A 27,611-nucleotide genomic window follows, 5' to 3' on the forward strand; every position below is an offset into this window, starting at 1 on the left:
AAGGGGAGAATAGGTTCAATGATTCATGGGGCTGACCCAAAATTTTCCATTAGCCAGAGGAGGGGAAAAAAAAGCAAAAAATGTTCCAATTTCAGCCTTCTTCACCCCAGCTGCAGTGTCCTTGGATTTCAGCCTGGAGAGCTTCCCTAGAGCCTAGAATGTTAAACCAGTAAATGCTGGATTTGCTGCCAAGGGTTTAAGCATATTTGCAATGGGGAAACAAAACAGAACAAGCTGGATGGGGGAGGGAGGAGGATGGTTAAAATATGGCTTTGTATTTTGCGGCTATTTGCACTTTGTTAAACAAGAAAAATGCAACTGAAGACTAGATCTGCCAGGCTGTGTTAAATGATTTATGGGTCTGGCAGCTTCGCATCAAACAAACAAACAGAAAGGAGCTTCATGGAGCTGCACAAGAGGAAAGGTTTTTCAAGGTAGAGAGGGAACAGAAAGAAAGAAATTTATTACCAGAGAATCCATTGTTTTAGGCAAGGTCACTCTCCTTAGCGGAATGGAAGGGATTACCAATTTTTTAGTGTGGACCACTGGGAAACTCCATGTTGATTGGTTAAAGGTTAGGGTCCTGGGTACTGGGACTGTGCTTTGCTTGCGGATTAAGCTCTAGGTTTGCTGATATGGGGCTCCTAACATAAGTGACTCCATCTTAGGACTGTGGTTTTCTTTCTAACCATCTAGATCTCTTATAGAATTGATACAAAATGTTATACACTTTATTTTCATAAATGCCAGAAGGGTCACCCCAATCAGGGAAAACTGGGAGGAAAAAGGATTACAGGGCACAACTTTCTTGCTTTTTGCTGGTGGATGGGTTAACATTTAAATTTAAATTCTTTTGAGCACTGGAAAAAAAAAATAGTAAGTCTCCATAGCTGATGATTTTTGCCTCTTGGAGCCACTGGAAAAAGAATAATGTAGACGACAATGTCAGTCTCTGCCTGGAGATACATGTTTGGAGCTTGCTTGCTTTCTTTACTTACTTATTTTTAAAGATTTTACTTATATGACAGAGGTAGAGAGAGAGCACACAAGCAGGGGGAGTGAGAAAGGGGGAAGCAGGCTCCCCACTGAGCTGGGAGCCCAATGCAGGGCTCAATCCCAGGACCCTGGGATCATGACCCAAGCCAAAGGCAAACGCTTAACCGACTGTGCCACCCAGGCACCCCATGTTTGGAGCTTTAAAAAGGTGTTTGGTTTGGGGCGCCTGGGTGGCTCAGTCATTAAAAAGGTGTTTGGTTTGCTCAAAGCTCTTGTAAAATCAGGTGTATAGGATCCTTTGAGGCTGGCCACCTTTCCATCTTGGTGCACATATATTTTGGCAAGGTGGGCAGTTAATTCAGACTCAAAGTTGATCAAAGTAAAAAGGGCTCAGGGAAACCTTAGTTGCCGTTTGGATTCAGAATCTACCCTGCGGTCTGGCCAAACAACATCTTGAAAGAAAGCTACCAGCTTTTTTGGAATGCTGATTTACAGATCCAATCTTAACTTCCAGGCTGAAATCTGATACTGTCAGCTGTGGCTTGATGCAGCCCAAGCAGAAGGTGTGCCCAGCTTATGCAACCAAACCACCGTGAATTTGTTCATCGGTCCAAAATGCAAGAGGCCAAAAACTGACATTGAGCATTTGCATTGAAGAAAGATGGGCTGTTCATTGGTATGGCATCACCTACCATTGGGAACCCACACCAAAAGTCCCAAACTCCCTGATGGCTTATAAGTGTGGGTTCTTAAGGGGGGTGGGAATCAAGAGTAAGAGGGTCAGTGTTGCGGGTTCTTTAGACATTGGGTAAATTTTAAGACTGATGACCTGGCACTGGTTTGGGTCAGTGACACATTTTAGCAATGTGTGTCAGAGATGCTGTCTTTGTTAATAAAGGCTATCTATCTTGTCCCCTACACTGCATTTTCATTATCTTTTTTTCTTTATTTATTTTTAAAGATTTATTTATTTTTCTGAGAGGGAGGGAGAGAGACAGAACACAAGCCAGGGGAGGGGCGGGTGGTGGGTAGGGAAGCAGGAGAGGGAGAAGCAGATTCCCTGCTGAGCAGGGAGCCCAGCAAGGGGCTTGATCCCAGGACCCCGGGATCATGACCTGAGCTGAAGGCTGACACTTACCTGACTGTGTCACCCAGGCACCCCTAGAAAAGAAAAGATTTTTAAAGGTGGGAAAAAAAAAAAAAAGTGGAAAGGAGGTGGGAAAAGGAAATTATGCCAGAAACTCATTGTTTCCTGCAAAGTCACCTTTGGATAGAATGGGATAGAATGGGTTCATTGGGCAGATCTTATTAGGGCTGACAGTGAAGTTTCCTGTTGATTGGTTAATAGTTACATTCCTGGTTGGGGGGGCATCAAAGGAGCAGGTAGGTTAGATATTAAGTTTTGGTTTGCTAACATGAGGTTTAGCCAAGTGATTCCAGTTTGGGTCTGCTGTCTCCTCTCTAACAGTTGTGGAACATTGTGGTTGCTGGCTGTCTGACTTGGGTCCCATCCCTGAGCCCACACAGTTTATTTTCTATTTGGACCATGTGCTGTTCTGCTATGTATTTCATATACAGAGACTCATTGCGTTTGTGGCATGTGAATCCCCAAAAGCTGGGAGCCAGGAGAAGGTACATCTCAGGGACTGTGATCCCTCTGCCCAGATGGGACTCCTAATCCCGTTCTCTGGGATATCTCACTGCTATTGTGGAAAACAGAGACAGAAGAAAAATTATTAAATTTCCTTACCCACTGACAAGCCCTTAAAACAGGCAGGGTGACATTCCTCTAGGGACTCAACTACCCCCACCTTAAGGCTTTGCTAAATCAAAGGGCAATCCTAATCTGACCGACCCCTACCCCCAAGCAGGATCCTGTATGTCTACTTTAACAATTCCTTTGGAGGGGTGCCTGGGTGGTTCAGTGGGTTAAAGCCTCTGCCTTGGCCTCAGGTCATGATCCCAGTGTCCTGGGATCAGAACTGCATGGGATTGAGCCCCACATCAGGCTCTGCTCAGCAGGGAGCCTGCTTCCCTTCTCTCTCTGCCTGCCTCTCAGTCTACTTGTGATCTGTCTGTCAAATAAATAAATAAAATCTTTAAAAACAAAAACAATTCCTTTGGAAACTTTATCTCCAAGATAGTGTTGACCATCATTCCCAAGCATATGGCTCACTGAGAGATATCTAAAGGGTCTCATGAAAATGTTTTATTACTGGTAATGAATAACCTTTTTCCCAACAGTAGCTAGCCCATCAAGGTCCTGGAAACCTTGCTTCCAAAATTCCTTAGAGACTTGTGCCATCCCCCAACTCCCTCCCAACTTGCAAGCATATAATGGACCACTCCTCACAGCCCCGGGGCCGCAGCTCTTTCTGCCCATGGGTCCTGTCCCTGTGCTTTAATAAACCACCATTTTGCACCAAAGATGTCTCAAGAATTCTTTCTTGGTCTTTGGCTCTGGACCTCACCCTACTGAACCTCTCTTATATTCTAAGACTTCATAACTATGGCTTGCTGGCCTTCTGGATGAGCAGTGGTTTGCAGCAATATGCCAATCTTCTGACTCTCCATCTGATGAAGTTCTAGAACCTAGGTGAATTTCGATGGGGTGAGGTCTGATGCCGATGGCTAAGAAAGAATTCTTAAGATGTCTCTGGTGCAAAAAGGTGGTTTATTAAAGCATGGGGGCAGGACCTGTGGGCAGGCAGAAATGCTGCCCCACTATTCTGAGGAGTGGCTGGTTATATACACAGGAGTTGGGTAGGTGAGGACAAAGGGGGTGTTCAGAAGGGCTATCAAAGAAGACTGTTAGGATACTGGAGGCCTGGTTATTGTCAAGCCAAGGCTATTTTCCCCTCAAATGAGGCCCTAACATGAAGACAATTGGGAGTTTCCTGGTGGAATGTCACATTCCTCCTATCAAACATCCCTGTTTGTGAGATTTAGGTTTAGAAGAAACTTAACTTTATTTACATTTCCTTCTGCCTCAGCCTCCTTCAGTTTTTTTATGGAGGGGAGGGCGACATTAGGGCTTGAGGAACTGAGTTATTTGTCTCTGGAAATTGCGCTATTGATAAGATAGCTTCTTTGTTGTAAATCACTAGGACATTTGTAGATGGAGGGAGACTCCTGTCTTGCGGGATTGTGATCTCTGCAAGTTAACTATTTGTTTTTCTTTTAGGGTAGTCAGGGTGCCTGAGGAATGTCACACATATTACCGAGAAGCGGGTAGAGAGGGGGTGGAAGGTGCCAGCTTTTGCTTTGTCCTCAGCCAGCCTCCTGCTCCCTCATCACATCCCTGCCATTTTCCCTGGTACATACACTGTAGGAAGGCAGATGATCTCATTCAAAGATTAATATTTTCCAGGCTGCTCACTAGTTAAATAATCTGGACAAAAGGGATGGGAGGTTATGTAAACCTGTCTGAAATTGTCAAAACTTCAGGATTTTTGTCCTGATCATTTACTGAATATGATGTATCTTTCTGGTTAAGTCGTACAAAAATGTTCTTCTGTGAAAATGCTTTTGTCCCTTTTGCAAACAGCTTTTGTAGATACGGGTCTGGATGAGAATAGGAGATGTAAAGTTTTGATTAGTAAATGGGACACCACAGTTTTTTGTTTTTTGTGTTTTTTTTTTTTTCAAGATTTTACTTATTTATTTGAGAGAGAGAGAGCACAATCCTGGGGAGTCCTATGCAGAATCTGATCCCAGGACCTGAGCCAAAGGCAGATGTTTAACCGACTGAGCCACCCAGCACCCACGACACCAGTTTTACAACAAGGGAAAACATCAAAACCCAGGCACCTGATGAGGTGTGAGGGTGAGTTAGGGAAAGGGAGGGGGGCATTGATGATCCTTGTTACTGGAAGCTTTCTTGTTTTCCTGAAGGAAAACTTGCCAGGCTGCTGTGAGTCCTTTAAATTCAGGTGGGAAGCCTATCGTCTTACCTGGCAAGTGATGACTATGCAAGATGGGGGTGATCCAAGCTCTTGCACCTTCCACACAGAACACCTCCAGCTGTGGCCAGCACTTGGGGGGAGGGGGTGGACTAGTGTCAGGGATTATGATCTGAGCTAAAGGCACACGCTTAACCATCTGAGTCACCCAGGTGCCCCAACTCAGGTTTTTTGTACTGTGCCTCCAGCACAAGCTGGAGAGAAAAAAAAGAAGCCTAGCTGTGCATGGATCAGATTCTGTCAGTGACCTCCAGGACAGAGGCTTAGTTATGCCTTCCTGAGAGGGAGTGACCTAATTTTAGAGGTCATTGCAATCTGAGGATTCCTCCAAATCATCAAGTTCAGGTTCATCTTTTTTAAAATTTTTAAAGATTTTATTTATTTATTAGAGAGACAGAGAGGGACCACAAGTAGGCAGAGCAGCAGGCAGAGAGAGAGGGAGAAGCAGACTCCCAGTGAGTGAGAAGCCTGATGCGGGACTCGATCCCAGGACCCTGAGATCATGACCTGAGCTGAAGGCAGTCGCCTAACCTACTGAGCCACCCAGGCACCCAGTTCATCTTTTTTTTTTTTAATCTTTATTTTACTTAATTGTAATTTAATTTTATTTGTTTTCATTTTGTTTTTAAACTTAATTTTTTAACTTTTTATTTTTTAAAAGATTTTATTTATTTATTTGACAGAGAGAGACACAGCGAGAGAGGGAACACAAGCAGGCGGAGAGGCAGGCAGAGGGAGAAGCAGGCTTCCCACTGAGTAAGGAGCATCATGTGGGGCTCCATCCCAGGACCCTGGGATCATGACCTGAGCCGAAGGCTGATGCCTAAGGACTGAGCCACCCAGGCGCCCCTCAGGTTCATCTTTTGCTTGACATTTCTTTCCTTAATGACTCTCTCTGGTCATGTATTATAGTGAGAACAGGAAGAAGAAACCAGGCCACAGGTCTTGAACACTTTGCTTGGAAATGTCAAGTAAATATCCAAAGTCATGGTTTACAAACTGCTTTCCACACACCTGCAGGCCATAATTTAATCAAGTTTTTGCCACTGTGCCACTCAGCCTCCAGGAACTCCTTGCTGACTGTCAGAATTCTTTTTCCTTAGAAGGAACAGAAACTCAGTGCCAACTGGTCTAGGCGAAAGGAGGGGAAAGGTAGAGCTGGCCCACAGGGGAACTGGGATCAGAAGCTGCCTTTCTCCCCATCTTTCCCTTTCTGTGACTAAGCTGCTTTCTCCCCATCTTTCCCTTTCTGTGACTAAGCTGCTTTCTCTTAGGCCAGCCCACCTAGTGAGTTTACAGTTGTGACCAACCCACTGGTGGGCCGAGGTCATGGATGTAGGGAAGACGTTAGGGTTCAGAGCCTACTGCCAAGAAAGAATTCTTGAGATATATTTGGTGCAAAAAAGTGGTTTTATTAAAGCACCGGGACAGGACCTGTGGGCAGAAAGAGGTGCACAGGGGTCATGAGGAGTGGCCCATTATAGACTTTCAAGTTGGGAGGGAACGGTTAGGAAGAACGTTAAGTCTCTAAGGAATTTTGGAAGCAAGGTTTCCAGGACCCTGAGAAGGGCTGGCTATTGTTGGGGAAAAGTTAAGTATTAGTCACGAGACCCTTCATATGAGTATCTGTGGGCCATATGCTTGGGGATGAATGTCAATATGTACCATGGGGGGTTTAGGGATAAAGGAAGTTTCCTAAATAATTTTTGTATGTTAAAGTGGGCTTCCAGGATCCTGGAGGTGGGGCTGATGTTGCCTTTTGCCCTTAGCAAGTATTAACATGGAGGCAGTTGAGTTCCTAGAGGAATGCCACTCTGTTTGTTTCAAGGACTTGTCAATGGGTGGAGGTAGTAAGGAAATTTAATAATTTTTCTTCTGCCTTTGTTTCCCACATCATTCATGATGCCCCCCTTTACCTCCTCTCTCCTGAATTCCAACTTCAAGTATCCCAGGGAAGCCTCCTGGTCCACCTGCTTGTGTCCCGGGGTCAGAGGGATGAGTTAAAAGACTGGGCTAGAGCTGGAGCTAGGGCTAGAGCTGGATGGCCGGCCCTAGACCCTCCAGGGGAGGGTGAGGAGTGAGAAGAAGAAAGGGAAAATGGATGTTTTGGCTTTTGGCTGCTGTCTCCTTGACCTGGGATCTGGGCATTTTCCCTTCTGCTCTGTTGGTGGGCAGCTCTGACTGTAGAAAGAGCCTCGCAGCCTAGGTTCTCACCAACCTGCGACACACCCGAAAATATGCTTATCCCGCTCGGTGACCTCTAAAATCCCAGTCATCCCCTACCCTTTCGCCAAGCGGCAGCGTCCGGGGACAGAACTCTGAAAGAACACCCCGATGTCCGTGGGTTTTGGGGTGTCCAGGTCGGGAGCCCTGTCTTTTTCCAAGTCAGCGTGAAGCCCGGCACCCGCCAGGATCTCCGGCACAGGCGGCGGGAAAAGCAGGTAGGTACGTACCAGCTTGCCCAAAGGCTTCATGATCCGCGCCCCATCTCCCCCGGGAGCCCCATCCTGAAGCCCTTCCTCCCGTATCTCCCTCTCCGCGGCGCGTCCTCCTCCCACCCCACCGCCCCTTCCTGCCGGCGCTTGCTCCCCTCCTTGAGCCTGCCAGCTCTGCGGTGCGCCCCCTCCTCCCCGCCCTTCCTGCGCTTTCCTCCCCGCGCTCTCTCTCTTGGCAGGGCGGCCCCCTCCCACCCTGCAGCGCCTTCCTTGCCGTCTGCCCCTTCCCACCAGTGCGCGCCTCCCCGCCGTGCACCCGGAGCTGCGGTGAGAGATGCCGGCGAGCAAGGAGGTCCCCCAGCCCCGAAATATTAGCCGCTCTGCGTACACGGATCTCTTGCACAACGCCTGGGATCGGGGCGCTGCAGGCGCGACCCGGAAGGACCAAGTCCAGAGCCTCGGCAATGTCCCCGCTGGGGTCAGGTTGGGGGGAAGGCGGGGCTGGATAGGTAATTTTGTGAGCAGTGCCATCTCGCCCAAAGGTGGAGGCCCCAGGGGGGCGGGGCCTGAGACCCTATGTCTCTCCGAGCGCCCCAGTCCTGCCACCGTTGCTATCCTGGATTTTTGTCCGTGCAGTCCTGCTGCCACCGCGATGGGCCTGGAGCTCTACCTGGACCTGCTGTCCCAACCCTGCCGTGCCGTCTACATTTTCGCCAAGAAGAACGGCATCCCCTTCAAGCTGTGTACCACGGAGGTGTTAAAAGGTGGGCCCAGGCCGGCTCTTCCGGGGTCCATAGTCCTCGGGCCCTGCAGTTTCCTCTTCTTCCAAACAATTCCCGTAGTTCCAGGATAAGGAGAAAAAAGGCAAAAGAAATGTAGATAAAAATTATATTTCTGGGGTGCCTGGGTGACTCAGTGGCTTAAAGCCTCTGCCTTCCGCTCAGCTCATGATCCCAGTGTCCTGGGATGGAGCCCTGCATCTATCTTTCTGCTCAGCAGGGACCCTGTTTCCCCTTCTTTCTCTGCCTGCCTCTCTGCCTACTTGTGGTCTGTCAAATTAAAAAGAAAAAAAAAATCTTAAAAACAATTATATTTCCATGTAACTTGTAGCCCATTGACAAGTGCTTCGGACAGGCAGAGTATGACAGGCCTCCAAGAACTCACACTGTCCTTTTTGTTTGTTTGTTTCATCTTTTTAAAAGATGTATATATTTATTTTACAGAGAGAGTGTGTGTAGGCTGGAGGGGTGGAGGGAGAGGGAGAGAGAGTCTCAGGCAGACTCCACACTCAACATAGAACCCAGGCAGGGCTCCATCCATAACCCTGAGGTCAAGACTTGAACCCAATCCAAGAGTCAGGTGCTGGACCAGCTGTGACACCTAGACACTCCTACACATGAGGTTTTTATTTTTATTTTTAAAAGATTTTATTTATTTATTTGACAGAGTGAGAGATCACAAGCAGGGGAACCAGTAGAGGGAGAGGGAGAAGGAGGCTCCCAACCAGAGAGCCTAATGTGGGTCTCGATCCCAGGATCCCAGGATCATGATCCAAGCCAAAGGCAGATGCTTAACCATCTGAGCCACCCAGGCACCCCTACCTACAAATGAGCTAACTCTTTTTGTTGTTGTTTAATGCTCAGTTAGCCACCCTATAGTACATCATTAGTTTCAAAGATTTTATTTATTTATTTGACAGATCACAAGTAGGCAGAGAGTCAGGCAGAGAGAGAGGAAGGGAAGCAGGCTCCCTGCTGAGAAGAGAGCCCGATGTGGGGCTTGATCCCAGGACCCTGAGATCATGACCTGAGCTGAAGGCAGAGGCTTTAACCCACTGAGCCAACCAGGCGCCCCTACATCATTAGTTTCAGATGTAGAGTTCAGTAATTCATCAGTTGCAAATAATACCCAGTGCTTATCACATCAGGTGCATACCTTAATGTCCCTCACCTCCCTCCCCCCTCTCCTCCAGCAACTCTGTTTCTTTTCCATAGTTAAGAGTCTCTCATGGTTTGTCTCCCTCTCTGATTTCTTCCCCTTCAGTTTTTCCCTCTCTTTCCCTATGGTCCTCTGAGCTATTCCTTCTGTTCCACATATGAGTGAAACCATATGATAATTGTCTTTCTCTGCTTGACTTATTTCACTTAGCATAATCTCCTCCAGTCCCATCCATGTTAATGCAAATGATGGGTATTCATCCTTTCTGATGGCTGAGTAATTAATATTCCATTGTCTATAAGAACCACATCTTTTTTATTCTTTCATCTGTTGTATTGAAGGGCATCTTGGTTCCTTTTGGCTATTGTGGACATTGCTGCTATGAACATTGGGGTGCATGTGCCCCTTCTTTTCACTACATCTGTATCTTTGGGGTAAATATCCAGTAGTGCAATTGCTGGGTAGTAGGGTAGCTCTATTTTTAACTCTTTGAGGAATCTCCATACTTTTCTCCAGAGTGGCTGTTCCAGCTTGCAGTCCCACCAACAGTGTAAGAGGGGTCCCCTTTCTCCATATCTTTGCCAACACTTGTTGTTTCCTGCCTTGTTAATTTTTGTGATTCTTACTGGTATAAGGTGGTATCTCACTATGGTTTTGATTTGAGTTTCCCTGATGGCTAGTGATGTGGAACATTTTCCATGTGTCTGTTAGCCATTTGAATGTCTTTTTTGGAGAAGTGTCTGTTCATGTCTTCTGCCCATTTTTGACTGGATTTTTGTTTTTTGGGTGTTGAGTTTGAGAAGTTCTTTGTAGATCTTGGATACCAGCCCTTTATCTGTCATGTCATTTGCAAATATCTCCCACATTCTGTGCATTGTCTCTTAGTGTTGTTGACTGTTTCCTTTGCTGTGCAGAAGCTTTTTATCTTGATAAAGACCCAAAAGTTCATTTTGGTTTTTGTTTCCCTTGCCTTTGGAGGCGTGTCTTGAAAGAAGTTGCTGTGGCCGATGTCGAAGAAGTTACTGCCTATGTTCTCCTAGGATTTTGATGGAGTCCTGTCTCACATCGAGGTCTTTCATCCACTTAGAGTTTATCTTTGTGTATGGTGTAAGAGAATGGTTGAGTTTCATTCTTTTTAAAAAAATTTTTAAAAGAGGGGCGCCTAGGTGGCTCAGTGGGTTAAGCATCTGCCTTTGGCTCAGGTCATGATCCCAGGGTGCTGTGATCAAGTCCCACTTTGGGCTCCCTGCTCAGCAGGAAGCCTGCTTCCCCCTAAGCATACCACTTCCCCTTCTTGTGCTCTCTCTTTCTCTGACAAATAAATAAATAAAATCTTAAAAAAAAACTTAAAAAAACTTTTTAAAAGATTTTATTTGTTTATTTGACAGAGAGATTGAGATCACAAATAGGCAGAGAGGCAGGCAGAGAGAGAGAGAGGAAAGCAGCCTCCCTACTGAGCAGACAGCCTGATGCAGGGCTCCATCTCAGGACTCTGAGATCATGACCTGAGCCAAAGGCAGAGGCTTAACCCACTAGCCACCCAGGCACCTTGAGTTTCATTCTTCTGTTTGTAGCTGTCCATTTTTCCCAGCACCATTTATTGAAGAGACTGTCTTTTTTCCCTTTGGATATTTTTTCCTGATTTGTCAAAGATTAGTTGACCGTAATGAGTTGAAGGCCCATTTCTGGAGTCTCTGTTTAGTTCTCTATGTCTTAATGTTAGCACTTTGCTAGAGGTAAAAAGCAACCTTAGCTTAACAGAAGCCAGACCTTCAGAATTCTGTACCATGTACTTTAACATATGAAAATCCTTTTGAAACTCCCTTTGTCTTTACCCTCTCCCAACTTAAAAGTATATAACCAATCACTCCTTCCAATTCCAGTGCAGCTTTGCCCACAGGTCCTGTCCCATGCTTTAATACAAATACCTTTTGCTCCCAAACCATCAAGAATGATTTCTTGACCATTTGCTCCCAGCCCACTTCACATCATTTTGGACTTTGATCGTGGGGCCTGAGTCTTCTCATCTGGACTCAGAGCCTCTGTGTGGACTTGGTGAGTACTTACTTCCTGTCTACTTTTACTTTCACTCCAGGAGCTTTTTACAGACTACGATCATAATTACTGGAACACTTTCATGTCAATTGCTCAGGCTGCAATCCTCTAGACCATTGCTACTCTAAGGAGAGGAAAAAAGATTGCCCTTTAGGGGGAAGCTAGTACCCTGTCCAAATGGCAATACGATTCAGAAGCCTGATGCCCCTTCTTAACTTCTGTTCTTTTTTTTTTTTTTAAGATTTTATTTATTTGACAGAGAGAGATCACAAGTAGATGGAGATAGAGGCAGGCAGAGAGAGAAAGAGGGAAGCAGGCTCCCTGCTGAGCAGAGAGCCCGATGCAGGACTCAATCCCAGGACCCTGAGATCATGACCTGAGCCGAAGGCAGCGGCTTAACCCACTGAGCCACCCAGGCGCCCCTTAACTTCTGTTCTTATTCAAAGTTGTCTTTCTTGGGCATGGGATAGCCACCCAAGTCACTAGCAGGGCTGCCAATCTTAAGACTCCCCTGTGAAGTTTCCTCCTCATTGGTCCAAGGGTATCCCCTCACATCTCTGGTCTAGCCACTTTTTGCCGTGAAACCCCCGCCCGGAGCCAGCTGAAACCAGTACCAGATTGAATTAAAACCCAGCTGGGGGTGGCATCTGACTTTAGCTCAGGTCATGATCTTAGGGTGCTCTGATCGATCCCTGTGTCCTGTGTCAGGCGCCATGCTCAATGGGGAGTCTGCTTCTCGCTCTGCCCTTCCCTCCCATTTGTGCTTGTGCATTCTCTCTCTCTCAAATAAAATCTTATTTTTTAAAAAGATTTTATTTCTTTATTTGACAGAGAGAAAGTGCAAGTAGAGGGAGCAGCAGGCAGAGGGAGAAGCAGACTCCCTGCTGATCAGGGAGCTGGATGTAGGGCTTGATCCCAGAACTGTGGCATCATGACCTGAGCCAGAGGCAGATGCTTAATGACTGAGCCACCCATGCACCCTTCAGATAAAATCTTAAACAAACAAAAAACCTAACTGAGAACCATTTCCTAGGTAGGTTCGCTGTAAAGACTATATGTGCTGGAATGTCGCTTAGACCATGGTGGATTTCCCTCTTCACCATTTTCTGTCAATGTCTCCTACTATTTAAGTTACAAAATCAGGTAATTTCTCTTTGTGAAACTTTTCTAGTGTTTTCCATGGGTTAAAAAGGGTAGATTCTTCATAGCTCAGTATTTTGGTGTGCCCATTTGTAGCCTAGGATGCAATGGGTGAAGGAGGGGCGGTTTGGGAGGGGAGATGCCGGCATCCCTCCTGTGGGGCTGGGTAGTGGTCATAGCCATTTCCTTTGAGAGATGCCTCCAGTCTCTTTGACACCAGGAAACTCTGACTTATCCTGCATGGAATAATCCCTGGGAGCATGTGTGGTGGTCCAGGTCGGGGGTGTTCCTTGGTAATAGACCTTCTCTCCTTTTTTAGGAGCGTGGGATCTTCTTCATTTCCCAAGGTCTCTCCCTTGGAACACCTTTCAACCCCCTGGAAACTATTCAGATTGCACGATTTAGGAAAAAGAAGACTGATCTGTAAGACTGCATGGCTTCAGTACTCCCTAGAGACAAGGAAAAAAATGGCTCTTTTTTTTTTTTTTTTAAAGATTTTATTTCTTACTTGACAGAGAGAGAGAGCACAAACAGGGGGAGTGGCCAAGGGAGAGGGAGAAGCAGGCTGCCTGCTGAGCAGAGAGCCCAATTCGAGTTTCGATCCAGGACCCTGAGATCGAGCCCAATGCGGGGATCGATCCCGGGACCCTGAGATCATGATCTGAGCTGAAGGTAGACACTTAACCCATTGAGCCATCCAGGTGCCCTGGAAAAATGGCCCATTAACGAGATGTTAAACTTCAGTATGACCTATCAGATCTTCTGCAGGGAACAGGGCAAGTAGGCGGAGGTACAGCATGGCCATAAGTCAGGACCCTGACCTAAGGATCTCTTGCAGAATGTGTTTGGCTGCTAACCAGGCTAACAAGCTGCCTCCGGATATACTGGATAATGGTAGTTGAAAGAGGCCTTGTCCTCCTCCTAATAAACCCAGATTGCTGGAGGAGACACAATCCATTCTGAGGAAGGGGATGTTGACAGTCTCACTGGTCCTCCTAATAGGCCCAGGTTATTCTTACTGCATGTGGGGCTTCTCCCTCCTTCATTTCCCAGGTTGATGGTTATGATGATTGGAGTGAATTGTCTCTGGTTAGTTTGCCTCGGATGGACTTGAAGGAAAAATCTCAAGCTGCTGCCCAAACGGAAACCCCTTTTGTTTCCGGAAAGTTCTTCTCTGGCCCAATATGGACTGCCTATCTTCAGTTGCTGGTGGAAGAAAAGCATGCATCTGCTCTTCCGTCTGAGCTGATGAGCTTTAGAACCACGGAATCCTCGGGTGCCTGGGGGCTCAGTTGGTTGAGCAACTGCCTTTGGTCAAGTAATGATCCTCAAGTCCGGGGATCGAGTCCTGCATTGGGTTCCCTGCTCAGCAGGGGGTCTGCTTCTTCCTCTGACCTTCCCCCCTCTCATGCTTTCTCTCTTTCTCTCTCTCAAGTAAATAAATAAATAATAATTAAAAAAAATAATAATAACTGGGAGTCCTTTCTCTGCCTTTTGGGCTTTTCTCTGCTTCCAGCCTTGCTGGCCACACCTCACCTCTTCTGCCATCCTCTCCCTCCCTCCTCCCTTCCTCCTGTTTCTTTTTCTTTTTAATTTTTAAAATATTTTATTTGTTTATTTGACAGAGACACAGCAAGAGAGGGAACACAAGTAGGGGAGTGGGAGAGGGAGAAGCAGGCTTCCTACCATGCAGGGAGTCTGATGTGGGACTCGATCCTAGGATCCTGGGATCATGACCTGAGCAGAAGGCAGACACTTAACGACTTGGCCACCCTGGCATCCGCCCTTCCTCCTGTTTCTGGACCACCTTGGGTGTGGCCTGCATGACTGGCTCCTGTGCCAGCCTGGTGCCTGGTTGTTTGTTTGTTTTAAGATTTATTTATTTATTTATTTGACAGAGCGAAAGAGATCATAAGTAGACAGAGAGAGAGAGGGGGAAGCAGGCTCCCCGCTGAGCAGAGAGCCCTACTCCGGGCTTGATCCCAGGACCATGGGACCATGACCTGAACCGAAGGCAGAGGCTTAATGAGGGTTAAGCGTGAGCCACCCAGGCGCCCCTAGTGGTACCGGGTTCTTAGTCCCAGCCTCGCAGCCAAGGAGTGAGGAGCACCCGCTTGGATTTACACTGCCCACCTCATATTTCCCTACTGGTGTCCCAGGTAAAAATTGACAATGGGGAACAACTTGATTGACTTCTAAGTAGATGCGGTGGTATTTACACTAATTTAAGTGTGTTGATTTCACTAAGATAGACATATCTTTAGACTTAGCAGCATTAAATGTACAACTTTTATCCTACCAAGGATTACTGACGGTCAAAGAAGCTCCTCTTATCTCTTTTGCAATTGTCAGCAAAAAGATGGCTTGAAATGATGGTTGATTTGTTGGTCTTCAAGTTTTGATGGGTAATCATTTAGATAGCTTTCAAAGTCTTTGGTAACCTGAAACTTTCGTGCTTGGTTGATAAATTGGGCTGAGTTCATTGGACATCTAAGCCTTTTCCAAATGAGATAAAATGCTAATGCACGGATTAGTGAACACAGGTTTGTGCTTTTGGCTTCTTATTGTAAAGAAGCTAAAGATACTTGGGTCTGTTGGTAAACAGGCTTTGTGCTTTATTGAAAGATTATATTATGGAATCACAAGCTTTACTTTTACTTTCCTTTTTTTATTTTTAAGATTTTATTTATTTGACAGAGAGAGAGAGCAAACAAGCAGGGAGAGAGGCAGAGAGAGAAGCAGACTCCCCACTGAGCAGGGAGCCCAATGTGGGGTTCCATCTCAGGACTCTAAGATCATGACCTGAACCAAAGGTAGGGCTTAACTGACAGCCACCCAGGTGCCCAATGAACTCATATATTATAATGAACTCATATCAGATCTTGAGCCATGCCCATTTTCGAGTCTTTGTCATTTATGGTTATTGTTCTAATACTCTTGCAAAACACGTTTCATCTTAAAGGAGATTCATTAAAAGGGCTTTTGACGGGGCACCAGGGTGGCTCAATTGGTTGGATGTCTGCCTTCAGCTTAGTCCCTGGATCGAGCCCCACAGGGAGCCTGCTTCTCCCTCTGCCCCTCACTCCACTTGTGCATTCCTTCTGTCTCTCTCTCTCTCAAATAAATAAAATCTTAAAAAGAAAAGAAAAGAAAAGAAAAGAAAAGAAAAGAGGGTTTTTGACAAACACAGGATCTTGATATCTTCAAAATAATAAAACTAAAATGGATAAGAATTTCCAGAACTGGTGCGCCTGGGTGGCTCAGTGGGTTAAGCCTCTGCCTTCGGCTCAGGTCATGATCCCAGTGTCCTGGAATCGAGCCCTGCAGTGGGCTCCCTATTCAGCAGGAAGCCTGCTTCTCCCTCTCCCACTCCCCCTGCTTGTGTTCTCTCTCTCTGTCAAATAAATAAACTCTTAAAAAAATAAGATATGCAGGAATATGACAAAGTATTTCTTTGTGAACAAGTTGAAGCATTCAACTTTTCTCTACCTGAACCCTCTGAAGTCCAGAGGCTCTCAGTGATTGGGGATTCTGTCGGTTGAGGGTTGGACTCTCGGTTTTGTTTTGTTTTTCTTTTTAAGATTTTATTTATTTATTTGACAGAGACACAGCGAGAGAGGGAACACAAGCAGGGGGAGTGGGAGAAGGAGAACAGGCCTCCGAGGAGCAAGGAGCCTGATGTGGGGCTCGATCCCAGAATCCTGGGATCATGACCTAAGCCAAGGGCAGACTCAAAGACTGAGCCACCCAGGCGCCTCTGGACTCTCGGTTTGGGCTCGGGTCATGAGATCCAAGCACAGCGTGGAGTCTGATATTCTCTTTCCCTCTTACTCTGCTATCTGCCCCTTGCGTGCTCTCTCTCTTTCCCTCTAAAATAATCATTAAAATTAAAAAAAAAAAGGTATTTTTATTAAAGCATGGGGACCTTAGGGAGAAAGAACTGCATTGGGGTTGGAAGGTGCAACTAATTATATATTTTGGAATTGGGGGGTGAGTAGAGATAAAGGGAGTCCCTGAAGGGATTTTGAGAAGACTAAACAGGATCCTGGAGTTTTGTCTATTGTCAGCTAAGGTTGTGTTTTGCCTCTAGTAAAGCATTAACATTAAGGCAGTTGTGAGTTCTTTGAGGAAAGTCATGCTTTGCCTGTTTCAGATATTTATCAAAGGGCTGCAAATTGTAAGGAAATTTAATTTTATCTACATTTCATTTGCCTTTGATCTCCTCTGGTATCTCACCAGAGATTGTCCTCTGCTGTGTGGCCTTGGACAGGTCGCTGGTCCTCTCTGAAACTTAGTTTTCTCTTCTGAGAAGGAGGATAATATTACTTCTACTCTGGGGGACTGGATTCTCACAGTTCCTGCCTTGAAAGCCTGTATTTAAAGTCCTAAAGCAGGAGCAGGCCACTCTGTGAGAATTTAGAGGTGGGAATTGCTAAGCCTTGCCTCTTTGCCCTCCTTTCCCCTGCTTACCCCAGGCCTGGCCCAATAAGTCCCTTTCACCTATCTAAAGCACCCTGGGAGGTGGCAGAGCAGGGAGACCAACCCCATTCCTGGTTCCAAGGCCCGGCTGTGGCCCCACACAGCTCTCCCCACAGCCCCAGCTACTTCTTTGCCCAGCCTGGCCTTGGGGTTCGGCTGGGGAAGGGAGAGGGAGGGCACAGCAGGTGTGGGTCTTGCTCTGAAGGCTTTTTTTGACTTCTTTCTCCATAGGGCAGCTCCAGACCAAGGAGTTCTCCAAGATTAATATGCTGCGGAAGATACCCGTCCTCAAAGATGGTGACTTCATCTTGACTGAAAGGTGCTCTCCTTCTCTTCCTCCTCCTAAGCCCCTAGATCCCCTGGCCTCTGGCTGTCCCACTGTGTGCCCTCTTAGACCCTATGCTGCAGATGAGGGCAGAGGGAGGAGTGTGGTGAGAAGCTGACACCTGGGGTTGGGGGTGACCAGGATGCCTGGAAGCTGATGCAAGACAGCGTTGTACCTCCCTTGTCCTTGGCCTCCTTTTCTGGACCCTAGGGCCTCCCTACCCCCTGATGGAGGGCAGTGGAAGAGAACGTGGGGGCATTTGTCCAGTTGGACAGAGAGCAAGTTCAGCACATGGAAGCTGAAAGGGCCTCTCCTGACTCCTCAGGCCACTCTCCAGAGTTGGCCAAGGCCTGAGGGAACAACTCACAGTGAGGGCCAACCACCAAGCAGGCAGAGGGTAAGAGGTCAGGCAGCTACAGGCACAATGGCCGGAGGACCCGTCAGGGGTGACCCATGACAGATCTGAGAACAGGTTTTCCTCCAGGTCCTCAACCCAACACTGGGACATGCAGGGGGCTTGATACAAGACTCCAGAGGCCCAGAGAGCCTTTTCTGAACTGTGTGACCTTGGAGGAGTCACTTAATTATTCTGAGGCTTAGCTTTCTCACGTGAAATCTCTACCTCATGAGGCCGTGGGTGGTGGCTGCTGTGGTATCACAGATATGGGCCTCTTAAAGGGCCAAGCAGACGGTGTGGCCCAGCGTCCATGCTGGAGACAATGAAGGAAGGAGACGTCAAGTACAGAGAAGCTCCAGAGCCCCACTGAGGGATGGGAGCAGCTGAGGAAAAAGGGCCATGAACCAGGATCCTTACAGCCACTGTTCCTGCGGACCCTGATCTGTAGCTCCGCCATCTTGATTTACCTGAGCTCTAAGTACCAGACGGCAGACCACTGGTACCCCTCCGACCTTCAGGCCCGCGCTCGCGTCCACGAGTATCTGGGCTGGCACGCTGACTGCATCCGTGGCACCTTCGGTGTGCCCTTGTGGACCCAGGTGAGGAGAGCCGTCTAAGGGTTGTTGACCCGTCAGGGACCCAGGAGGAGGCAGGGACATGGCCTGAGCCCACCCTTTGCCCGTCAGGTGATAGCACCACTCACTGGGACCCACGTGCCGGAGGAGAAGGTGGAACGGAACAAGACGGCCATGGACCGGGCGCTGCAGCAGCTGGAGGACAAGTTCTTGGGGGACAAGGCCTTCCTCATTGGCCAGCAGATGTCGCTGGCTGACCTTATGGCTTTCGAGGAGCTGATGCAGGTGTGAGCTTGGGATCTGTGGGCAGCATCCCTCCTGTCACTGCCCTCACTAGACGGAAGCTCTCAGGAAGGCCTAGAGACAGCTAGGAATTTGCCGAGAATCACAGAGCAAGGTTCTGTCCGAACTGATGCTTTCGTCCTGAACTTCTGCTTCCCTCCTGGGTGTGGTGTTTCCTGCTGGTGCTCCTGGGCCCTGAGGCTGGCCATACGTCCCTGGGCCTCACATGGGAGTTCGCAGGGTAGGGGGAGGGTGCCCAACACCTGTGCTAGTGGTTCTGGTATTGGTGCCTCAGTATTGGTGTAACTTTCCCATCCTTGTCCCTGCAGCCTGTGGCTGTTGGCTATGACCTCTTTGAGGGAAGGCCGAAACTGGCAGCATGGTGTGAGCGAGTGGAGGCTTTCCTGGGTTCTGATCTGTTCCAAGAGACCCATGGTCCCATCCTGAACATCCTGGAGCAGGCGGTCAACAAAAAATTCCCGAAGCCTTCCCCAGAAGTCTACCCGCTTATTCTGCTTCGTATTTCCAGGATTCCCTGAGGAGTCTGGAAGGGGGAGCTGATGGTTGGAGGCCAGGAGGTTAGGCATAAAGAGTCATTCTTAGTTTCTTACTTGTCCTTTTTCATCCCTCTGTCTTACCTCAGTCTCTTGTTTCTGACTCCTGGAAGAACTCTACTACAGGTAGGATGCCTGATGTCCTGGGCAGTGCTGCTTCTCAGGTATAGCACATATAATCAACAGAAGACTAAAATCCACCATATAGAAAGAGCTCTAGAAATCCAATAGCATGAGGAAGAACAAATCAACTTAAATCAGCAAATGTCATTGGTTTTTTAAGTATAATGAAGACTTGGGGAGACACCTGAGTGGCTCACTCAGTTAAGTGTCTGCCTTTGGCTCAGGTCATGATCCCAGGGTCCTGGAATCGAGTCCCACATCAGGCTTCTTGCTCAGCAGGGAGCCTGCTTCACCCTCTGCCTTCCACTCTCCCTGCTTGTGTGCTCTCTCTCCCTGACAAATAGATAAATAAAATCTTAAAAAAATATATAGTGAAGACTTGGGCCTGGGTGGCTCAGTCGGTTAGGCATCTGAGTGTTGATTTTGGCCCACATCATGATTTCAGGGTCTGAGATGGGAGTCCTGTGTCCAGCTCATACTCAGCACAGAGTCTACTTATCCCTCTCCCTCTGTTCTCCCCCAACTTTCATGGTCTCTCTTTCTTTAAATAAATAAATAAATAAAATCTTAAAAAAAATATAATGAAGACTCAGACACTTGAAGAAGAAGCCAAGAATGATTGGTTCTTTTACATGGTCATATTATATGTAGTAATAAAATTATGCCCCAGTAACCCTCATCATAGTTAATCCAAGTAACCTCATAGATAATAAGCGAATATATAACATTTTACCAAGACAACAAAATGGTAAGAAATCCATTAGAATGGCAAGCTCCTAAAGTATAAAGATGACGTTTCAATGGCAATGGTAATGGTTTTTGAAATCTGGGAAACAGAAGACTTAACAAGCACTCCTGTCTTCTAGTGTGGTTTCAGCATAAGAGAAAACAGGGGTTATAGGTTGTTGCAGAAGGCACCATGTGTATCCCCCAGATCTGTCTTTGTGACAGAGCCGACACCAGTTACTTTAATGGAGAGAATTTAACATAAAGAATTGGTGGGGTGTCTGGGTGGCTCAGTTGGTTAAGTGTCCCACTCTTGATCTTGGCTCTGTTCTCAATCTCAGGGGTCATGGGTTCAAACCCTGCATCGGGCTCCATGCTGGATGGGAGCCTCCTTAATAATAATAGTAATAATAATAATAAACATAAACATTAAGAATTGGTCACTGGGCATTATAGAACTCAGGCAGAGAAAACCCAGATGATCACAGGGACAGCCACTAGCTCCAGGGCTGCAGGGGACCAAGAGAGGAAATTGGAATTCTCAAAATGTAGATGCTGGGGGAGACACCTTGTGGAAATCAGACTTCTGAGAAGGGTGTTGCTGCCTCCAAACCCCGAGGAGAGTCCCATGGAGCTGAGATCAGACCTTGGAGAAGGGACACTATTTGGAGGGTACTGCCATCTCAGGGTGAATGAAAACATGCATCCTAGGAGTGTTGGAAAATTGCAGACGGAGTTCAACTGCACTACAGAATTCCTGCCCCCCCTGAGCAAAGACCCCTTGGTGTGGGGATGTCGACAGTGTCAGGAACCTTTGACCTCCTCCAGCCGCCTCTCCAGTTCATGGTATTTGGTGTTTTTTTGTTTGTTTGTTTTTTTGTTTTTATGGCAAGGCTTTGAAAGATCCCCCCGGGGCTCCAAGCACCCCGGAATGGACCCCTTCTCAGGAGGAGACCCCCAGACCCAAAAACCGAGCTGAGTCCACTGGTCAGATGCAAACAGCACGAGGTTTATTGAGTTGACACAGGTACCTGCGGGCGATCAAGTCTTAGGAAGACTCGCGCCAGCCCTTTGTTCAGGGCCTTTTTATGGGGTTTGGGGAAGCGAAAGCATACGTACAGAAGCAGAAGCATGGTTACAAAGTTTTCACTGGCTGGTTTGAATGTAAAGGCATACTTGGCGCGCGGGAATACCCCTGATTGGTTCGCTCAGCATCCTTCATTTACATAGTGGGAAGTTACTTTCATTGGTCGTTAACAAAAGGGAAACAGACAGTATTGGCTAGATTTCAATCCTTCATTAGCATGTAGACTGACCATCGGCATTGGCCAGACTACAATCCCTTATTAGCATGTAGACTGACCTTTCAACATTCCTTGTAGTATCTTATCACTTTTTACAACATGGGAGGATTGTTTAAGGGAGTGGGAGAAGGGGGTGTTGGCTAAGCAAAGAGAAGGGGGAAGGAAGGGGAAAGGGAGGGAGAAAACCCTTTTCATTCCCCCATTTTCTTTTTGGCCCGAGTAAAATCTTTTACTTTACTAGGGGCTAATCTCCTGCTGCCCTATTGCATGATATTGTTGGGTTAATACCATGGTTTGGACAAGCGACAATCTATCTTTTATAAATTGGGTTAACCTGTTAATGATGCATGGCCCGAATGTTAGAATTAACATTAAGAGCATTAAAGGTCCTATTAAGGAGGTTATTAGGGAAGTAAACCAGGGTGAACGATTATTAGGGAAGTAAACCAGGGTGAACGATTCCAAACTCCTTCATACCAAGACTGTTGAGATTCAAAGTCTCTTTTACGCTTATCTAGCCTTTCCTTCAATTTGTCTAGAGTTTCTGTTACTACTCCAGTCTGGTCAGCAAAAAAAAACAGCATTCTTCTCTGAGAGCAGCACAAAGGCCACCCTCTTTTAGGAACAGTAGGTCTAAGCCTCTTCTGTTTTGTAAGGTAACTTCTTTGTTGCAAATCTCAAGGACATTTGCAAACAAAGGGAGACTTCTGTCTTACAAGACTGTGATCTCTGCAATATAAACATTTGTTCTTCTTTCAGGGCAGTCAGGGGTGCCTGTGAAATGTCATACATATTACCAAGGGGAGTGGGTGGAGAGGGGGTGTAAGGCGCCAGCCCCTGCTCCCTCCTCAGCCAGCCTCCTGAACAATTTTGACCCTTAAATCTTTAAGGTGGTTGAAGGTGGAAGGTCTTATCTTTTGTAACTTCTTCCTGCTGAATAGGGGTGTAGAGCTGTCCCTACCTACTCAGGTCAACATTGATCAGTGGAGGAATGTATAGGGGAGTTACGAAAGGCGGAGGCAGCTGAATCCAGTGCTGACAGTGAAAAAGTATCTTTGCGCATGGTAAGGATCATCTGTCGTGGTGAAGTCATTGCAGCGGTGGAGTCTCGGCACCAAGTAGAGAAACAGCAAACAAAGCAACATATTAAGGCTAATAAGACAATAAGAATGAGAAGCCCAAAAAGGAGATTTGGCCGCAGTCCTCCTCCAAACCAGTAAGCTAACCAATTGCTGAGAGAGAGAGAAGGATCTTGTAGAGCCTTAATCTGGGCATTCATATGCTTTATTAATCCTGTGACATTTTTGTGATAGTCTGGGATGTACACACAACATTCTGTCTTGATAATTGCACATATGCCACATGACATCCTCTAGTCCCAAAGATGGAACAAAAATGGATGCTAAGTGATCATACCATTTAAAAATAGATCGCATCCATCTTTGTTTTAAGTTGGGGAGATTAGCTGGAGTTGTAATGGTTTTAGTAATGCGCCCATGAATCCAGGCAAATCCTAAGGTACAGCGACCTATCCACCCTGGAGGAAGCCAGGGCCACAGGTTTGTTTCACATATCCAGTGGGTTCTGTTTGGAGCTGGCCATCTAATGCCAGGTCACCTTGTCCAGTCAATAGCCTGGAGTACTATTACTTGGTAACACATTTCTAATGATAGCCGTCCCAGATATCGTGTGTTATTTGCCCAAATATCACTCGTATGATTTCTTTGTTCCCAGCATAAAACTGCCTTCTGACTGAGCCGTCCAATCGTGGGTGTAAGCCACAGATATGCATCACAGATCTGATATATGCCATCTTCAGTATAGCGATAAGGAGGGTTTGTAACTTAGGCCCATATTTGATTGGGGAGTTATGGCTTGATAGCAATCCCCTTTCCTTCCAAATAGCTCCATGGGCATGTAGTACCAGGAAGGCATATTTGGAGTCAATGTTAATGTTTATTCTTAGGCTTTGGCAATTGCAAAGTGCTAGTGAACACTACAGTATACCTAGCTTTTCTTATTTTTTTTTTTATGAAAACTATTGTCATCAGTAAACTGTCATTTATCCGGCATATCTGTAAGTATAGCCCAGTATTTAATTAGTCGGCCTTCATCATTCTTTGGTGGCCTTTGAATTCTAAGAAAAATCTGGACCTGATGTGAACTCATTAGTTAGGGGCTGTTCCATAGTGAGCTCTGAGGCTCTTTTTATAGGAGGGCTGTTTTAGGTTTCGCTAAAGCATCTGTTTGCAATTGCACCTCAACAGAGGTGGCCTCTAGGATAAATATGACTAAGGGATGAAACCAATAAGAAGACCTTTGAGTGGTCCAGCCTTAACAATATTCTGATTATGGAGGATCACTGGCAAGTGAGAAAACTTGTCAAGAGATAAGGGGAGGCCCCCATGCATCATCCGATCTAATCATAAAGAAAGTGGGGTCATCCATTATCTCTATAAGTCCATAGTTAATCCTATGGAGTGCAATAGGCTGGCCTTTAGGCAATTTTATTATCCCAGCCACAAACAAGGTGTTAGTTAAGTTATACAATTATAGGGGAATCGATCTCATTTTTCAGTTGTTTAATCATGTGCCGTGGGGTCTTGTTAATATACCCACAAGATAATAAGATCGATTAAAGAAGCTATTGTGTAACTTCTCTGAAGTTTACCTCAAATTGTTTAGCTTAGGTAAACAAACATTTAAAGACAATCGAATCTAGAATTTAACATCCATAAAGGTGTGTTATTAAAATATAATTTTTTTCTCTAAAATAACCCTCATTTACAGAGATAGCCAAATCAGGACTAAGTCACTTGTGAAACAAGTCCAGTTTTAACAAACTTGGCCCATTATTTACATAAGCTCAGCAAGAACAGTTGAGTGTGATCATATAGATCTTTTAGAATCTGCTTTGCTGGAACTTCTTATAAGGAATCTCTAGGTTGAACTTCTAGTAGCCTCTTCAGGCCAGAAGCCAAGCCACGTACTTGCCATCAGGCATGCCTGCAATACCTGTCGATTTGGGCATATGCCTCTTCATGAGATTCTGCACCTACCAAGGAGTGACATTCTTTACTCACCTGGTGAGGCTGCTGGGAACTCTGTAAACAAGCTATCAGGCCAATAGTCCCAAGGGGCTTTATGGCTCCAGGTTTCATAAAGTCAACCTTAGTTCCTTTAAACTGTCTGGTCGTATCTGAGTCTTTTCAAATATGACATCCCAGTCAAAGCCTTGGTAAAATAACCAGTTTTCAATGGTGTCCTGTTACAAGGAGAACAGATTCTTACTGAACTTATGCAAATGAATTATTGCCATGGAAGAAAGAATACTTACTGAGACCTTTTGGTTTCAGAGGGTTCAGATAGAGAGAAAAGTTGAATGCCTTGAGCATTTTTACATCTCTGTGAGTTATAGATAACTTAAGAAAAAGTATCCCTAGTCTGGAAGAGCAAACATTAGAGAAGCTGCAATGTCTAAAATAAGACAAAACATTAAGAGACACAACACTATAATCTTGTAGTTCATTTAGTTCCATGTTACTAAATCTGGTGAATGCACCTTTAGTTCGTTTTGGAAATTCTTACCCATTTCAGTTTTAGGGTTTTTAAGTATATCAAATATCTATTTGTCTTGAAAGTCCTTTATATGAATCTCCTTGAAGATAAAACTCATTTAGAAGAGAATTAAAACAATTATAAATGACAAAAACTCAGAATGGATATGGTTAGAGCTGATGAGACAAGAGTTTACAATTTAGCTGGCAAGGAAATCAGGTTATTTTTGTGACACATAGCATTTTCATAATTATAATATCAAGCGATGATCTTTTAAAACATTTAAAACTTTAGGAAATGTATAGAATCTCTAGAATAATTATAGCATTTTCCCAAATGTAACCCAAGGTTTATCATTGGTTTAAATCTTGTCAACAATTGCTAAAATCTTAGAAAGTTTTAAAGCACATGCCTAAATATAATTAGGGATGTTAAACACGTGATAAAACAAAACATAGAAACTGGGTTTTCTGGGCTGGCAAAGAGAAAACCATTTACATTCTTTTATCTGATCAATTAATCTAAGAAAACTTTGTCCTTTTAAACAAAGAAAACCAGCTTTTTTTTTTTTTATACCAGTGTCTTTTCCTTTTTAATTTTATTTTTAAGTGTGCAGTCTTAAGATAGGAGTTTTCTGGGTTTTTCTCCCATCATGAATGATGTCGCAGACAAAGGAGGGGGATCTTTTCCCTGCTGTCCTGCTCGCATCCCTCACAGGAACTTAGGAGCGTTTTAGCTAAGGCCTGTCCAAATAAACCCCGCACCAGGCTACTCCGTGGAGTAGATGACCGTTCTGCCATATGACGCCCTGCGAGACTCAGGGTGCAGCCCACTCAGACTCCGTAGCCGACGCAGTGGAGCCGTACAGACAGATTTACACAGTCAGGCACTCTTCAGATTCAAACAGGTTGGATACCCTCCCTTTTGGGTATCTCTGGCTCATGGGAGGTGATCAATCTCCCCTTTCACTCTTTACAGATTAGAGTGAATTTCTATGGTTACAGGCAATGGAGGATGGCAACAGGGTGTTTTCGCAGTCTCTCAAGGTTGGGCTGCTTTTTTAATCTCTCAAGGCCAAATGGCCCTTATACTTGGAAGTATAATCTATGTGGAGGCAGGTCAGGAGAGTATTAAATCACCTTGGAGGCTGTTTTTCTTTTTTTAGTCTGTCCTGACCATATCTAAAATTCCTTTTCTGAAGATTTCCCTTCATAAACCTTTTATATCTTTCCTTTGCATTCAGGTTTTGTCCCAAGCCATTTCCTTTCAAACAACTATCTTATTGAGGACAAAATTACCTTCCCTAACCTTCAACAAAATGTATTCCCATTCCTTAAATCTTTTTTACATATCACCTACTTTTTTACAGAGTTTCCCTTATTTCCATCAGTCTTAGTTACAGTAAGCAGAATTTGATAGTCTTAGAAACCCCTTAATCTCTAGTTAAGACTAAGTATTAACCAACTGTGAACTATTACAACAGAATTCTTTAGATGTCAAATTTATGAAACAGTTAAGTGCAAAACACGTTTACCAACAGATTTAAATACTCTTAGTTTCTTTGCAGTAAGAAGTCAAAAGCATAAACCTACATCCAGTAATTAACGACTTAGCATTTTATCCTTTAAGACCTAGATGTCCATAATTTAATTCCATTTGTCACCCAAGCAAAACTTTAAAACTTTCAGGTTACCAAAGACTTTGAAAGCTACTTCAGCAATTACCCATTAGAACTTTGAGACAGACAATTAACCATCAGTTTAGTCATTTCTTTGCTAACATATTTTAACAAGTAACACAAGCTTATTTGACCTTCAGTAAACTTTCAAGTTTCATATTTACTACTGTTAACTTAAAAGACAGGTCTTATCTTAATTAAACCAACAAACTTAACTTAGTTCCAATAGTGATTTACGTTCCACCTGGGCCCATTCCACTTTGAATGTTTACCTGAGACATGCATGGGAAGATCTGGAGTGGGGGTTTTAGGTCCAGGGGGTGCTCTTTTTGCTCCTTGACAGTGGAGAGAGGAGCCATGGTGCATGATCTAGAGGCTAGTCATGCAGGCTGCACGCACGTTGGTGCAGAAACACAATAAGGGGGAAACAGAGGAAAACAAAGTGCTGCCAGGAGGCAGAGAAAGGATTCCCGGTTTTGGAGCTCATAAGCCCCAACAGAGGAGCAGATGCCATGCTTTCCCACCAGCAAGGGGGGAGGGGTTAAGCAGTCCAAGTCGGGCCAGAGAACACAGGGAAACTTCCCCGAAACAAAGAGAGTTTCGGCAGCTGCTTGGGAATATTCCTTATGGTCTCTGTCTCGAGTTAGACCAACCCCAGTTGGTTCCAGTTATAGCCATTAACATGGGAAGTGAGTGAGGGAGAAACCCCCACATCTATTAGGAGAAACTCAGAATCTCTCCAGTGACCTAAAGTGAGACTTAAGGGGGTGGTAAGTGTTTGCCCCATTTTAGAGTCAAAGAAAACACCAAGGACAATAAGTAAGACACACAAAACAGTTAACAAGAAGGACGCTGCGCGATTTCGGTACAAAACCGAAAGCAAAAACTCAAGCGGAGATCCCGGGGGTCCGGATTCCCCCTCTCCAACCAAGGCCACGTATCTCTCTGATACAGGCTGAGCTCCAAATGCCCCGCTGCCCCGGGGCATAGATGTCCCGAAGGACTCAAATGTCCCGCCCGGCGGGACTACAAACGCCTCTGGAACGTCTTCCAGGGCTGCGAGGGAGAAGTCCGAGCCCGTCAG

At 45.7% G+C, this 27,611-nt stretch overlaps 1 protein-coding gene across 3 annotated transcripts; it reads left to right on the forward strand.

The window, feature by feature from the left end:
• Positions 1-6,995: 6,995 nt before the first annotated feature.
• On the forward strand, positions 6,996-19,515 carry LOC122902020 (glutathione S-transferase theta-2B-like). Of its 3 annotated transcripts, none has more exons than XM_044241073.1 (6): positions 6,996-7,399; positions 8,030-8,157; positions 17,237-17,324; positions 18,176-18,326; positions 18,414-18,587; positions 18,914-19,515. In XM_044241073.1, the coding sequence occupies exons 2-6, from the start codon at positions 8,046-8,048 to the stop codon at positions 19,121-19,123; spliced, it is 735 nt and encodes a 244-aa protein (XP_044097008.1). In that variant the 5' UTR covers positions 6,996-7,399; positions 8,030-8,045; the 3' UTR covers positions 19,124-19,515. The 3 variants fall into 3 exon arrangements, with proteins under 3 accessions (XP_044097008.1, XP_044097009.1, XP_044097010.1); XM_044241074.1 differs by lacking the exon at positions 6,996-7,399 and adding an exon at positions 7,822-7,876; XM_044241075.1 differs by lacking the exon at positions 6,996-7,399 and adding an exon at positions 7,894-7,902.
• The last annotated feature ends 8,096 nt before the right edge of the window (positions 19,516-27,611 follow it).

The sequence above is a fragment of the Neovison vison genome, chromosome 3 (assembly GCF_020171115.1).
Source record: "Neovison vison isolate M4711 chromosome 3, ASM_NN_V1, whole genome shotgun sequence".
Classification (NCBI taxonomy): domain Eukaryota; kingdom Metazoa; phylum Chordata; class Mammalia; order Carnivora; family Mustelidae; genus Neogale; species Neogale vison.